General features: G+C 46.9%; 1 protein-coding gene across 1 annotated transcript in view; it reads right to left on the reverse strand.

The window, feature by feature from the left end:
- Positions 1-4,467: 4,467 nt before the first annotated feature.
- The window catches only part of LOC144141285 (AP-5 complex subunit mu-1-like), a gene marked incomplete at its 3' end in the record, with an annotated part of 29,733 nt that continues 18,319 nt past the window's right edge, over positions 4,468-15,881 (reverse strand). Inside the window, 4 exon segments of the mRNA XM_077672862.1 lie at positions 4,468-4,553; positions 9,602-9,699; positions 11,676-11,788; positions 14,927-15,083. Coding sequence (XP_077528988.1) covers positions 4,468-4,553; positions 9,602-9,699; positions 11,676-11,788; positions 14,927-15,083 — 454 coding nt within the window.

The following is a 15,881-nucleotide window of genomic DNA, read 5'->3' on the forward strand; positions in this document are numbered from 1 at the left end:
CTTCTCTCCGATAGCGAACACTCTCTCGCGAGGGGCATTGGATTGGATTCGATTCGATTGGCTTGGCTTGGATTTGGATTGGATTAAAGTGGCTTGTGTTGGATTGTTGCGTCATAGCCGCGCCACGTTGCGTCATAGCCGCGGCAGGGGGTTCATGGCACGTTTCACGTGATGGGAGAATCAACCTAACGGAAACAACAACGAAACCCCCTATGCGTCGCATCTACACAGGGGTTCCCCCGAGGGGAGGTGGGAGAAATTTTTTGGAATTCAGGAATTCAACCGAATTCAATGTCCTCAACAGCAGGAATACTGCAAGCCTGCACATTTTGCCGAGGTGTGCCAAGAAGCTTAGCAACCCTAACCAATGTCATCGTGGTTCACACACTCTGGGGCATGCCTGCCATTGTGTCCCACTATGGGCCGTAGCCAACCACCCAACGTTTCTCGTGGTCTACAGGCATCCTACGAAAACAGACCTCTTTTTACAGTTCACACCACCAAACGGCCCCGACATGAACCAACTACAAGGATACACCAATGCCTGCAAGGCAGTCCGTGAGTAGTTACGGACAACTGCACGAGTAATTTGGCAGTTGTTCTTTTTTTTTTATGCAACAAAACGTTGCCCCTCATGTTACTTTCGCAGTTTTATTTTTTCTTTCTGGATGCAATGAAAAGTCACCCCTTGCGTAGCAATCGCACTTGTGTTACAATCAAGTAAATACAGTAACTTCCCAAAAATGCATGCAAAATGCACTCTTCCGAATGAGTTAGAACTAGTTGATCTCTAGATGTATCGCACTTTAGCATGCATCAGCTTCCTCCACTAGCAACAACAGGCTTTCCCGCAATGCAACGGTGACGTGCAGGTAAACAGCAAGGGGAAGGCACTCTTGGGGAGCACCTTTCATCACCTTTGCACCCACCGGGCCAACTCCAACCCGGTGCTTCTCTTTCTGCATCCTGATGACCTGATAGGGTTACAGCGCTCAAGCTGCCCCGGTAAATACTATCTCTAGACAAAAAAGCCCAGCTGTGTATTAACAGAGTCCCCAGTTTTCCGATCAAATGATGAACGAAGCTGATTTTTCTCTACTTAAACTTTTTTTTTTCTACACAGTGCATCAGAAAGATGGTAATCTTGTCCAGCTTCCCAGCCCTAGAAGACACAATAGTGCTTTCTTGTCAAAGAGGCTTATGACAGTGTGCACAGGAGAGGCTAATTTTGTAAAGAACTATTCGCACGTTCATTTCCACAAACTGCAGTCAATTCTGGTCTCAACTCTTTGTAAACGTTTATATTGGAGATGAAATGCCTCTTGCAGAACCCAGATTTCAGAATCCCGCACATGAGGCGCAAGTATTTTTGAAAAGTAAAATTCATGCATTGTTAGCACTACAGTCGAGTCCAGTTATAACGATCGTATCCATAACAATATATCAAATATAGCGATGAATAACTATGGAGGTCCCGTTTCAGTCCCTGACTATGGGACCTCCTCCTGTATACAAAAATTTTGTAATCTATCGATTGCCTAATAAAACCCTTTTCTGATTCTGATTCTGATTCACCGCCCACTTTTGTATGCGTTCTATGGCAAAATAAACCACTTATTACTATGCTCCAGTGCTGCGATATTGGTTTTAACCATTGAATCCAGTTCTAGCAGGCGCCAAAAATTCGAGCTGGCGACGGCGTGCGCCGTGAGCTGCGACATGGCATCTCGTCCGTCGTGGCGCCGCTCGTTCACGCGTTCGCTTGTTCTGTCGCATGCGCAGTGCTTTGAATTCGGCTGGGTGCCTCCTCAACTAACTTTGTTTCTCAGTAGTAGGGACGTCAGGGATGATGTTTTGGAAACATCCGAGTGCCTCCCTGAATAGGCATCGTGGTGTAGATGCGTGCTGCAGACAGCAGTGACAGTGACGACTCTGACGACACGGTCGCACAGCCTACTTAGGCACTGTCTTCGCAGGAGACCCAACGCATGACACAGTCTTTCGGCGACTTCGTTTCCGCTAAGGACCTTTCGCTCAGCCAGGCAAAGCACCTATAGATGCTCTTGAAAAAGATGTGCACCAGCTTCATGTGCAGCAAACAAAGCTGACCGCCGACTATGGCAGGGCTGTAGCCAGAAATCTTTTGGGGGGGAGGTTGTGGGTTATTAGAAGGGAGGACCTTTGCCAAAAAGAACCCTAAGCCTCGCTTACGCACTGCCTGGACAATATTTCAGAGGGGGTTCTAACCTCCAAACCCCCCTCTGGCTACGTCCCTGGACTATGGCTTCCTTTCTGCCAATAAGTAGCACTACCACGTTGCTTTCATGCGAATACAGTTAAACCTCGATGAAACGAACTTCAATGTAACGAAACCCTCAATGTAACGAACCACGGAATTTTTTGTAACTTCAAGAGTACGCACACCATGTAGTATTTTCACCCTCTGTGTAACGAAGTCCCGTTTGCCGGAATTTCAATGTAACGAAGTTTCATGGAGAACTAGGCACGGAATTTAAGTTGTAGAGGTATATTTTGGGAGACGCAAGCACCAAAATGGGGTCTCAATAAAACGCGAACAGCGACACGGGCCGCCCAAGTCGCCGATGCAGCGAGCCACGGAGTCTGTGAGCGAGCCCCCTTGCCTACAAACTGCATAGCGTGCATACACGGCTGGCGCGCTGTTACTGTTTCTGTTGGAGCTTAATCGTCTACGCGGGCATCAGCATGAACAGCATGGAGCGTTTTCTCCCCGCAAGCCACAGGTGCGCTGCTGCTGCCACGGAGACCGCCAGCGCGATGCGAGTAGCTCCAGCGACCCCCCCTTCCGCCCCCCACCAGCAATACTGTCAAAATTTAATGCTTCCTTTCCCTACTACCAAACTACTTTTCTTTTATGCAGAATGTGGCAACGTTAGCCAAAGAATGAAAGTAAAATGAGAAATGATTGAGGAGGCAATGGCTTTGCACACATGAACGCCGCCATGGGCTACCAACGACTGCCAATGTTTATTGGACAGTGCACTTATATACACGACATGACCGTGTAACAGATCACAGCACCATCTCTGATGGCATCACGGAACCAATACGAATATACAACTTACTACTAACGCTTCACGCTGGGCTAGTTGGGTACACATTATTCACACTAAATAAAAAACAGTGCAGGGACAAGGACGGAAGAAGTGGCAAACTAGAGCGCTCTAGTTCATCACTTCTTCCGTCCTCGTCCCTGCGCTGTTTTTTAGTGTGAAGAATATACCGTATTTACTCGCGTAATCCTCGCACTCGCGTAATCCTCGCACCCCCAACTTTGCAGCGGCGAAAGGTGCCTGCTCGCGAAACCCGCATGGTGCACGCGCTCTCCAACGCGCGCCCTCCCCCGCCGCCTCTCCGTTCGGTGGAGAGCGCTGCGTATCCAAGGCCATCCAGGCGCCCTAACAACCTGCATGGCTCCACGCAACTCCCTAACAGAGTATTAACGGCATTAACTCTATGCTAACACGCTACTCACACTGTCCTTGAGCCGGTTTCGCGTGCGCGCAACTAGACGGCGTTCGCGCAGCCCGAGATATCCGAGATATCCGCGGGAAAACATATCCCAAAGCCATATCACCTCACTGTCATAAATCTGCTGTCGTGTCACCGTTGTGGTCCCGTCATAGAGAACAGCCGCTTTCAAATTGAAAGCGATGGAGTACGCGATCGAACACGGCAACCGCGCCGCAGGCAGGCACTTTGGCGTCACTGACTTCAACGTGCGTTACTGGAGTAGGGCACGCACATGACGACGACGAGATAGGGCGCGTGCCAGAAAGCAAAGACGGCAATTTCATGATCGCTGATCGACGGGAGACTGTTTACGTTGTAAATAATAAAATAAAAAAAACTAGCTGCTGTTGGCAACACTGAGCTTACATATACAAAAAACGACCGCTACATTTAGCGGGACTGGCAAAAGCCAAATTGGCAACACTGTGCACCGGATTTTTTTTTCCCCCGCATAATTCTCGCACCCCTATCTTCGCATTGACTTTTCCGAAAAAAAAGTGCGAGGATTATGCGAGTAAATACGGTATACAACAGCCATCATCTGTAAGGTAGAGCTTTTGTCGAAATTTTCTAGGCAACGACAAAGGTATCTGACCAACAAAGAACCCAAAGCAAAAGCTTAACGTTTACTTCAGACCAAATTATTTTATGGCAATAAGAAAAGCATTTTCCCCAGCTTTCTGACAAAATCTTTCATTCTTGCTGGAGAGGTATGCTTATACTTCGAATTTGTTCTCGCCTATGCACTTCTGGTAGTGCCTAGAAAATTGTGAAAAAGACTATAGGTCAACCATGTTCTTTGATCCCCCCCCTCCCCTCCCCCCAAATTTGTGCCTTGGAAGCTCAACTGCAAGTGACATGTCCCTTCTAAGGCCACTCTTCTGTTCGCACAAAGGTAGCATCTGCCGTACTCACCCACTGCCCAGATGAGGCTGCACTTGTCCCTGGCCACGGAGACACTGCCACAGCTGGGCGTCAGGCTGGACTTCTTGATGCAGCCCCTGGGCAACAACCACAAGGTGGACAGGGATGACAGTTGATTGATTGATTGTAGGGTTTAACGTGCCGACGCAACGCTGGCAATGAGGCGTGCCGTAATGGAGGGCTCCGGATTAATTTTGAACACCTGGGAATCTTTAACAGGCACTGAAATCTCGTACACACGGGTGTTTTTGCTTTTCACCTTCATCAGAAAAACGGCCGCTACGGCCAGGAATCGAACCCGCGACCTCGTGCTCAGCAGCACGCCTTAGCCACTGAGCCACCGCAGCGGGTGGACAGGGATGATGGGAAAGGCTCCATGACTATCTGGGGATCAGTGATTCAATGGCTGAACATTCAGGCTCTTCGATCACCAGTATTAGACTCAACATGGACTTGCCAAGAATCAATCAGGCATTTGCTTTTCATGCATATTTCTATGGCACGAAGAATACCGTATTTACTCGCGTAATCCTCGCACTCGCGTATTCCTCGCACCCCTAATGTGAGCCGCCAAAACTTAGATTTTTTGGTTCCTCGCATAATCCTCGCACCCCCAACTTTGCAGCGGCGAAAGTTGCCTGCTCGCGAAACCCGCATGGTGCACGCGCTCTCCATCGCGCGCCCTCCCCCGCCGCCTCTCCGTTCGGCGGAGAGCGCTGCGTATCCAAGGCCATCCAGGCGCCCTAACAACCTGCATGGCTACTCCCTAACAGGCGCCCTAACACGCTACTCACACTGTCCTTGAGCCAGTTTCGCGCATGTTTCGCGTGCGCGCAACTAGACGGTGTTCGCGCAGCCCGCTGTCGTGTCGTCGTGTCGCCGTCGTGGTCTCGTCGTTGAGCGGCAGCAGTCAGTGAGTCACTCGCGTCAGTGGTGGATAGCTTGCTGCCATTTTGAGAACTTTTTGATCTCTTTGTTTTGTGCTTGGTGCCGCTTCACCATGGGGAAGAACGCCAGCTACACTGCCGCTTTCAAATTGAAAGCGAAAGAGTACGCGATCGAACACGGCAACCGTGCCGCAGGCAGGCACTTCGGCGTCACCGACTTCAACGTGCGTTACTGGTGTAGGGCACGCACATACGAGGACGAGATAGGGCGCGCGCCAGAAAGCAAGGGCGGCAATTTCATGATCGCTGATCGAAGGGAGACTGTTTACGTTGTAAATAATAAAATAAAAATAAATATCTGCTGTTGGCAACACTGAGCTTACATATACAAAAAACGACCGCTACATTTAGCAGGATTGGCATAAGGCAAATTGGCAACACTGTGCACCGGATTTTTTTTTCTCGCGTAATTCTCGCACCCCTAACTTTGCATTGACTTTCCCGAAAAAAAAGTGCGAGAATTATGCGAGTAAATACGGTACTTTGACTCTCTGTCACAATTAATTCTGTCACAATTAACTGCGCCGGTACCCTGTGAGTGCATGATGCAAGTTTGGTGCACTGCTGTGCAGCCCTGCGTAGCGGCAAAGCCTGCACACCAACGAGTTTGAACAAGTCCAAGGAGCATGGCTGTCGCGCAGACCCTCATTGCCAATGATTCATATCTGCAGCAGCTGCAAAAGCTGAAACAAACTGATTCTTGCGGCAGCGTGTTTGGACCAGTATCTGCAAGCAGATGCTGCCCACTTTGACAGACACATCCAATGCCAGCTATAGAGAGACCGCGGGAGGGTGCCATTTTGTGTTTGTACTTTGTTTGGAACATGCGCAACACACTGGAAGGCTGTGAACCACTGAGACTTCTATTATCGATTTTCGCCCTTCAATGAGCCATTTGACTTTGCTCCAGGCTCTTGTCAGCAGCGTTGCTCAGTTCGAGTCATGTTGCAAGCCCGCAACAGTGCTGTTCTGTCACCGTCGCTACTTATGTCTCGCCATGCAGTAAACCATTCAAATTGGTGATTTCCACGTTTTTCTTACATTTGATGTATCCTAGTAACAATTTTGTTGTAACTTTGTTGTACCTTTGTTTTACCTTCGAACTTGCTGTACCTTTCCTGCTTGGACCTTAAATGGTTCGCAGTATATGATAAATAAATAAATAAAATAAATTCTGCCCTCGGCTCGTTGTCAGCAACACCAAGGCGGCTCTCCTGCTCGCCGCTCATCCAACACGCTACCACTACATGACGGAGGACGGAGCTCAGTACGGGGACGCCTTTGCCAATCCACGGTGAGTCCAAAACTGTAAATCGAAGAGCCCCAGTGTTGGAGCAAGGAACTGCCGCAAGAATGCCAATACTCCTTTTGGTATTAAAGGACAAGGAAGACAAAGTACAGTTGAAACCTGCTGTTATGTTCCCGGGTACTGCATTTTCCTCGATGCTTAGTTGTCATTGGTCTGATGCATCCCATTCATTAGGATCCCATGCATTAATTAAAAACCCTGCTGTTACATCAGAATCACATAAATGTTCCCACACGCCACGTCGAAAGCTGGCACTCTGATCCAGCCTGACTGATGACACCAACGACCGTGTTGGCTTTTTGAGCGGACTGGCTTGACTTGGCTGCGAGATTACCAACCCAAAGTCGTGGTATTTTGCTGCAGCAGAGAAGAACTGCAGGACCAGTCTCCCATCAGTATTTTGTGCAGCAGGAGATGTCTGCGAAGGCTGTACAATCATCATCATCATCATTTTTATCCGTGGTTGCATTCATGGCTCTGCTTGCGGCTGCTGTCTTTCGCCAAGTTTTTGCCACCTTGGCTCATTTGTGATGTGAACTTCTGATACCTGCCTCATTGTGGTTGTACGTGGGCCGAAGTCATCAGCAGCTTATCTGCTGTGCGGGAGACATATGATGCCACTTGTCTGCCGAGGAAGTGGGTGTTGGTTTTCATCTATGGCATCCAGAAAAAGCAGCAGACAATGCTGCACGATTCTTTCAAGTTCAAAGCAAGCAATTAGGTTATGTCCAGCTCACCACTGCACTTTTTTGTTGCGAGGGGGGGGGGGTCCTGGGCTTTTGCATTTCTAAGCTCTTCAAGTTTTTTTTTTACATAGTACCATGAAAAACGCATCAGCAGGCTTCTACTATACAACCTTGCTCAATCTGAAAGAACTAGCATTCGGTAAGCCATTCAGCTCCACTACAGCCAAAGAAAATTATTTTTTAACCAAAAAAATAAAATGTGAGAAATAATGAAAATCTCCAAATTTCCGGCTACACTGATGTATTATGCAGGGGTGAGACAGCTGAACCATATTTGGGAGCAGTTTTTGGAGCAGCGAAATCTCTATTTTGGAGCAGAAGAACGTTGATTTGGAGCAGAAGAACGACATTTATTATGTCACCTTAGGAGCATAAAAAAAAATTACACCTTTAAACTCCAAGGGAAAAGTGCCCTTTTTAATCGGTTTTGAACATACATAACACTGAAACAGCCTTTCAATAAAGTTTCTTCTACTAGAGTATCACAAGGCACGAACTGCACTACCTTTTTACAAACCATTTTTAAATTCTTGGGCTCTATGCATAGATAACGCAGAGTGCCGTTGAAAATATCGAATTAAAACTAAGCAATTTTAAGGCAATTTTATTATCACGTGAATGCCGAAATTATTATTTTTTGTAATTCCAGATTCGGCATTATGCACAACTGCAGAGCCACGGCAAAAGTTGCGCAAAGCGAGGTGGCAGTCATCTGACCCCACCAGCCCTCCTATTTCAATCCCCAAGGTGCACGTTCGCTAGTACCGTAATTTGAGTAACGTTGGTATGTTTAGCCCCCTCTTGGTATTAAATTTCACCTGAGATAGATGAACCATTATTACTAGCGTGCAATAATAGCCCGTCTCGCTATCGGACATTGTTTCAACATTTGGCGGTGATGGGTCAACTCGGTAACAACGTACGCGACGGAACGGACGGACTGCTGAAACTCTAATAACTCGGCCTTTTATAACGCCGCAAAGAGTCCCAAATTTCACTTCAAGCATGCACTGCGCCTAGCTCACACTCACGGCTGAAACACAGCGAATTCGCGGGCAGTGCATTGGTTTTGATGAACTCCCGTCGTTCGAGTCGCGTAACTTCCCGCAAGAGGTCAAATGACTAAATGTAAACCCAGCCACCCCCATAACCAAAACCGCGGTAGGAATCAGCTAAGAGCACTCTGCCTGAACCACAAGAAACTGCTTCGCCCAGCGGCCATGTTTTCCAATCTTCACCGCACCAAGATGGCGGTGGCCAGTAATGTCGTTCCGGAGATGCGGCGCTCCCAAAATTGCCGTCTTAAAATGAACTTGTGCAAGTCGTTTGTCGCCTCAGTACACACTTTGCAATGGTTTTCGATGGGAAAACTTTCAAAACTCGCACAATATAACATGTGCAACCCAACATTGTGACTTTCGAAAAAACTATCTAGTGGGCAATTTTATGTGGGTTTTTTATTGAATGATCAATCAATTAAACCTTTACAAACAGCATCACCTTCAAGGTGCTGGAAAATTATGCCGTCAGTAAGCATTTCCCCCAACTGAAACTGACGGGAGTGTTAAAATCCTTGGCTCTCATACTGTTTCGAAGCAGTTTGGCGCAATTTTTGCAATTTTCAAGCTTTTGGAGCAGCCTGGCGCAGGAAAACGAATTTGTATCAAAACTGCGCAATATGCGCAGCTGTCTCACCCCTGATTATGGGCAGGAGTGACATAATAGGGGCCGTCACTGAAAACACAGCTACCAGTGCATCAACTGCACGTTAGCTTTCAAGTTATGCTATCAGACGCAACTAAAGGCCCCACAGGAGTCACCCAGTCATGTTCCTTAACAGTGGCTTAGGTCAGCGGCCAACCATTGACGACACCAGATGTCGCCACAAGTTGGCAGGTGAGTCGCCCCTCCTTTATCTGCTTCCTCTAATATCACAACTTTATATCGGTGTCACTGTTATCAAAACAAAAGCAGCCTTTTTAGGAATGAGCCAAGCTTGTGCCACTCCCTTTGAGAATCAAATAGCACAGTTCTGTTCCCAGTCAACAGCCGCAGATCAACAACACTCACAATTACTTCCCAGGCAAGCACTTCACAGATCCCTGGCAGGGCCTGGCGTATACCTGTTGAAGAAAGGCACCCGGACTTCCAGCGACTGGAAGGCATTTGGAACGCCTGCCTGGAGCTTCAGCTGGAGCAGGAAGTCCACGCGCTTGTCTCCCTGGGTCACAAGATTATAGGAATCATGAGTACCAGTTGCATCCACAGAATCACGTGTTTTGCTGTCGTGTCGTTACAGGGTACCCAGACGTCCCTTTCAAAGGTGGCAATCAAAATCCGAAATTGGGGGGGGTTTAACATGCTTAAGCTGCACACGGGCTATGACCAGTGCCGTAGGAGAGGCCTCTGGATTATTTCTTACCACCTAGGAATCTTTAGCACGCACGGAAATCTTGACACATCAGAGTTTTGGCTTTTCCCCTCCACCAGAAAAGCACCCACCACAGCTGGAATTGAACCCACATTCTCAGGCTCTGAAGCACAACACCAGTGAGCCACCACAGAGGGTAGGCAACAATCAAATGCTTTTGGTTGAGTGTATGGACAATGCCAGCACCAGAACAGAGTGTGAGCACTATGCACTGTATGTATGACATTTCCCGAGCGATGCTTTAAATGTCTCATGGATGACCTATGTCACATGAAAAACGGACTACAGGAAAGCCAACTTTCGCTGACGATGGTGTTGATCACTGGGGAAGTGAAAGAAAAGAACGCTTCCCATGGTCAGAACCAAACCCAGGCCCCTCACACTGCCAAGCTGACGTCTATCCGACTGGGCCATTCCAACACGATCGAAGCAGTTTAGATTTGAAGACGGATACATGGACGTGTGAAATTGGAAAAATCATGAACCCCTCTGTCTGACAACGACGAAGGTTGAATGCGAACCTTTCTCCATGCGACACAAAATGATGAAGCATCAAAGTCAAATCCGTAGCGATCATGAGACCAAAGTGCTTACGAATCAAAGTCAAAGTCAAATCCGTAGCGATCATGAGACCAAAGTGCTTACGAATCAAAGTCAAAGCACAACAAGTCAAAGTTCGAACCGCCTGCAAGTCAAAGTTCAAACTCTGACAACAACCAAGGAATACACCACGAGAAAGCTTTGCGTCTAAATATCTTCGCCGTTAGACACAACGGTGCTCGAGTTTTTTCTGTGCCCTGCCAGTCTTTCTTTCTTTCTTTATTTCTGTATTCACAGTAAACAGAAACAAGAATGCTCAGAAATAGAAATACTATTTATCAAAAAAACTTCGCCAGTGTATATTTGCAATAGCATTCAATCAACAAGATTTTAGCCTGTGGCTAAATATATGCCAAACTGGTATTTTGAGTGGAAAAAAAAAAAGTCTTCTCACACACCTGAAAAAGTGTGGTTTTCCTACAATACAGAAAGAGTCATGCTAAGAATGACAGAGGTAGCATCTAACCCTGAAAACTAGGCATGTGCCAATATTACTTCACTTCAATACTCTTCCGGGCAATACATTATTCAACAGTTGCTTCACTTAAAGTACCGGCCGTGAAAATTTTGAACACAAATAAATAACACAGGGTAGTTTGGTGCTTTTCTCGAACTTAAAATATGACACCACTTTGGGCTGTGCGGCTTGAGCCCTTCTTTGTCTTTTAATGATACTACTATATAAGTAATGCTCAGGGACAGAAAACGGGCTACCTGGATCACGGAGCGAACTAGAGTTGACGATATCATAGTTCAAATTAAGAAACTAAATGGACTTGGACTGGCCATGTAGTGAGACAAACCGACGACCGCTGAACAATTAAGGTGACATAGTGGATACCAAGAGATAGGTCTAGAAGAAGGGGAAGGCCCTTAATACGGGACTTCAGGAGTAAACTGTACACTCGAGTGACGCAGGACCGGACAGGTTGGAGGTCAGTGGGAGAGGCCTTCATCCTGCGGTGGGCATGAGGATGCTCTGCTGATGATGAGGATGGTATCAGCTCAGAATCTCGCCAAACATTCCTGCAGTTGATGCCTCGTTATTTCGACACCCTGTACCAACATGCAGGGCCTATCATCAGCCAACACTTACCTAATGGCTGGCATTCCACAACAGATGCCATTTCACAACACACACAGCAGCCACCAATGGGCCAACGCACCCGCATGGAGTAGAGCCCCAGGATGGGTGCCCCCACAGGTGGCATGACGTAGCGCACCGCTTCCACCGGGTGGGTGGGTGGTGGGTTCAGGTGCACACGCCAGGCGGAGGAGCCTGCAAGAAGACATGAACAGGCTGGGATTACAGCGCTTACCAAAGGGAATGCAAATCATGCACAACCTAAAAGAAACTGAAATTTTTAGACTGGGCTGACGATCATACGAGTGCGCATGTGTTCCTCTTCTTTGACCTTCTCACCGGGAAATGGAAGGGGCACTGCAAATTAAAGCGAAGCTTTCTGCATCTCACTGACGGCGTCCATGCACACCACAAAATGCACTGCAGAAAAGCCAACTTTATCTCACGCTGGCAATAATCATGGGTGAAATTAAAGAAAAATCCCGGGCCATCTCCTCTCCACTAACGTGAAACCTGGGGAGAGGCGAAGCATGCAGTATATAAGTGCATTCTTGGTGCCTTGGCATTTTTGCCAACAGAGATGAGACCGCTGGGGGGGTAGAGGTATACAGCTGTGCTGTAAAAGCCTCGTGTCTTTGAACACGAAGCTCTCTAGCGCGATGCGTAAACGAGTGCCCCAGCATTTTGCAGTACGTATTACGAAAAGTTTTAGCTTGAGGTGTAAATGAGTGTCCCACTGTTTTAGTACCGTGACTACATCAGACGACGGTTACGACGACGACAGGAGACACCGACAGCCTGAGCCCCTAAGGGGCTTCACTCCTAAAAAACACTTCCCACGGCTGGAATCAAAGCTGGTTCCCTTGCGTTAGGAAGCTGACAGCCACCCAATTGTTCCATCCTGGCATGGTCACAGAAGTTTGGATTTGCAAAATTAGAGTGAAAATCATGCGTCCCTCTGTCTAACGACAACGATGATTGAACACAAAGCTTTCTTCGTGCGAAATCAAATGGCAGAAGGTCAAAGTAAAAGCCGCCGCAGCTGGAAGTCCAAACTGCGTGCGAGTCAAAGTCACAGCTCGACAAGTCAAATTTCAAGCAGTTGGCAAGTCAAAGTCCAAACTCGGACAACAACCAAGGAATTCTTCATGAGAAAGCTTTGCGTTCAATCATTATCGTCGTTGGATGGATGGGTGCAATTTTGTTCCTCTCATAACTAGAAGTGTCTGAACGTTTGAAACTTTTGATTATAAAAGCAAATAACTTGATATTCAATTCAGCTTTGAAATGAGTACCCTATGCGAGAACTTTGAATATTTTCGAAGCATTTCAAAGTTAAAAGACAAAAAGGGACAGTTCTTTCAATGGTAGCTGAAATATAAGACAACATGCCTTGTCAAAAATGAAAAATGCACAGTTAAAAACTTATGGCAAATATATCCTTTACAATGAGTGTTAATTAGTTAAGCACTGGAAGTACAGGGTGCCTGCAATCGACTGCTGCAAGCATTGCAAAGGCTTTTTGCTGTCGACGATAGGCTTTCCTGCAATGCACTTGTGAAGTGCAGTAAGTGGAAAGAGGAATGTGCGTGCTTTTGGGGAGCACCTCTTATCTACTGGGCCCTTTGCCAACACAACCTTGATGCTTCCCGGTTGGTATCCGGATAAGGTGATCACACTCAAGCGGCCTGGGCCAAAACCCTGAAGAAAAGTAAGCGCAGCTAAATACTGACATAGTCCCCCAGTCCCAGGTTTTCCTCTCAAGTGATGTACAAAGGTGACCTTTTTAAACCAGCAATGTTCCCTTGTTTGTAAACAGCAAAACTATCTTGCACTAGGTTCTCAGCAAAATTGTTTGCATCCATCAGGTTCCGTCGACAAAGAATGTGCTCACTCCAAAGCCAGTGTAAAATGCTCCGTAGATCTCAATCTAGTACAGGTATCTCCAAAAAATGTCGTGCCGAAATGGGTTGCTAAGACGACTCTATCATCATGCCGAGTTTCATTTATTTGTCATAGTGCACAGCGAAGCTGTACCGTATTTTCGCGCATATAACCCGCCCCTGCATATAACTACCGCTTTCACCGACGAATACAAAATAATATATCGCCGTGTATTGGCCGCGTATTTTATACATAAAAGGATGGACCGAAGCTAAGAACATTACACACTTATTTAGCCGACTACATAACAAGATGACCTGCCACACACATCTTTTTCAGTTGGTATATGGTTGAGCTTAGTGTGCGAAATAAGCACTGCCAATGGGATAACAGTGGCTTAGTCGCTATTACTGTTCTAGGGGAATCACGACCCAATGCGCATTTCGGCAAAGGTGCACCAAGGAAATACCTCACATATAATCCGCACCTGTACTTCACCCCTGAAATTCCCGAATTTTTGGTGCTGGTTATACGAGCGAAAATACGGTACATGTTACAGAATTCCCAGCAGCTGTCAAAACAGACCCATCTACGAAAGGAGTATGGTTACAGAAAACGGCTGTAACTCTTGTTGCATTGAAGCTACTGCGGAAAAAAGTTGCATGAGAATTAATTTAGAAACACTTAATCCTAAGGAGATTATTTGCATGTGTTTTCATTCGATCAATTTAGTAAGCCACCATACGTGACTCAATATCGTTATTCCTTCGTTGCTGGTCTTCCATTTTCATAGTAGTGGAAGGGCTCTGAATTTTTCTATATAAGAGCAAGGAAAAATGATAAATTTGTCCAGCTCCCCTCCTAAACACTGAGATAAGCTTTCTTGACAAGGCACTCCCCAAGTAATCGCATTGTTAGTACAGCAATTGCAAGATGGGTGATATCATCAAGGATGGATATCATGATATCATTTGTCTACGACATCGCAGAATCTTTTTTTGTGCAATTGGCAGCCACTGACCTCAGCCACATCCAAGAAACACAACTGGGTGATTGTAGTAAGGCCTCCAGTTCCATTTAATCGTATCCCTTGAATGCAAACGTGCGGTTCACCCCTTGATGACTGTGTTTTTAGTGTTTGCCTCGACGCTCCTTCCCATAATGCATCCCTGTAGTGCCAAATTTGATAATTTCTCACTGTTTCCTCCATTCTTTCAGTTGAATAAGAACATCTTTTGCGGCTGCAATGGTGCTGAGTGTGCTAACAATTAAGGCTAGTTCTTTCAAATTCACTAAAGTTGTATTTTGTGTTCATTACCCCTTGAAAGCCACAGCAGTTGGAATTAAATAAACTAAAGGACCGAAACTGAACAGCAACAATCCTAGAGTATTCATAGGTTCCTAAGAATCCCCCCCACCCATCTACTTGGGCAACACCCCCCCACTTACTGGTGCTGGGGGCGAGCTCCACGTGTGCGGCCAGCATGGGTGCCGGCATGTCGGGGGGCACGCTGACGGCCACCCACAGCTCCCGGCACTCCAGCTCCGCATGCACCCGCACGTGGCCACACACCTGGGCCATCGAGCTCACGTCCAGCCGGTCGCACTGGGGCAGAGAGGGGAGGAGGGGAGGGGAGGGTTGGGGGTGACAACAGCACGTGACAAGGAAAGAGGTTTGTCCAACACAGGTTCGGCCACAAGCCAAAGCAACGAGGGAAACTGGTCCTTGTATCAATGTTTGTTTCAGAGAGCATGAATTGTCATCGAAGGGCCGCCCATCGAGCCATCTTTCTCCATACCGTACTAAGCGTAGTGGATGCAAACCAAATTTTCCAGACACAGGCATTTCATTTAGGCACTGTCAACGAATGCCCCGTGAAATAATAGAAGCGGTCCTACATTGTAGAAAGAGGACAGAAGTGTGATATCCAGGCGAGTAACTGTCTACATCCCAAAGAGATTGCCTATCTGCGTGGGCCTTGATTGTAGCGGCTGTTTATCTAGACGACTCCTTAACTTGGTATCTGTAAATTTGTGCCACCCATAGGCAGTGCTTTTTACTGTTTGGTGTTCTGTGTATATATTCATCCTTGTTGATATTAGGCTTTAGTTGTTAGACCAACGGCTGTCCTTGTGTTCAGCTCCCTCTGTCTCCGTTTAAGTTCATGCTCGTTCCATCCACCAATAAAACCAGTTTACAGTTAGCCTGTCACCTTTCTGTTATTCATGCCACCTTTCTCAAGTCAGTCTCTTTTTTTAGCACTTTAACCATGTTGCCCAGTATTCACCAACTCACACAGCAGCAAGTTCTTCGTAAGTAAATTTAAACGTACATCTATGCTTCTGAAACTCTGTTCAAGGTTCCCTCGTCTCTTGATGCAGAAATTTTACTTTTGGGTAGCAA

This window comes from Haemaphysalis longicornis, unplaced genomic scaffold (assembly GCF_048455015.1).
Source record: "Haemaphysalis longicornis isolate Haplotype H1 unplaced genomic scaffold, Haemaphysalis longicornis Haplotype H1 scaffold_6, whole genome shotgun sequence".
NCBI classification, from domain to species: domain Eukaryota; kingdom Metazoa; phylum Arthropoda; class Arachnida; order Ixodida; family Ixodidae; genus Haemaphysalis; species Haemaphysalis longicornis.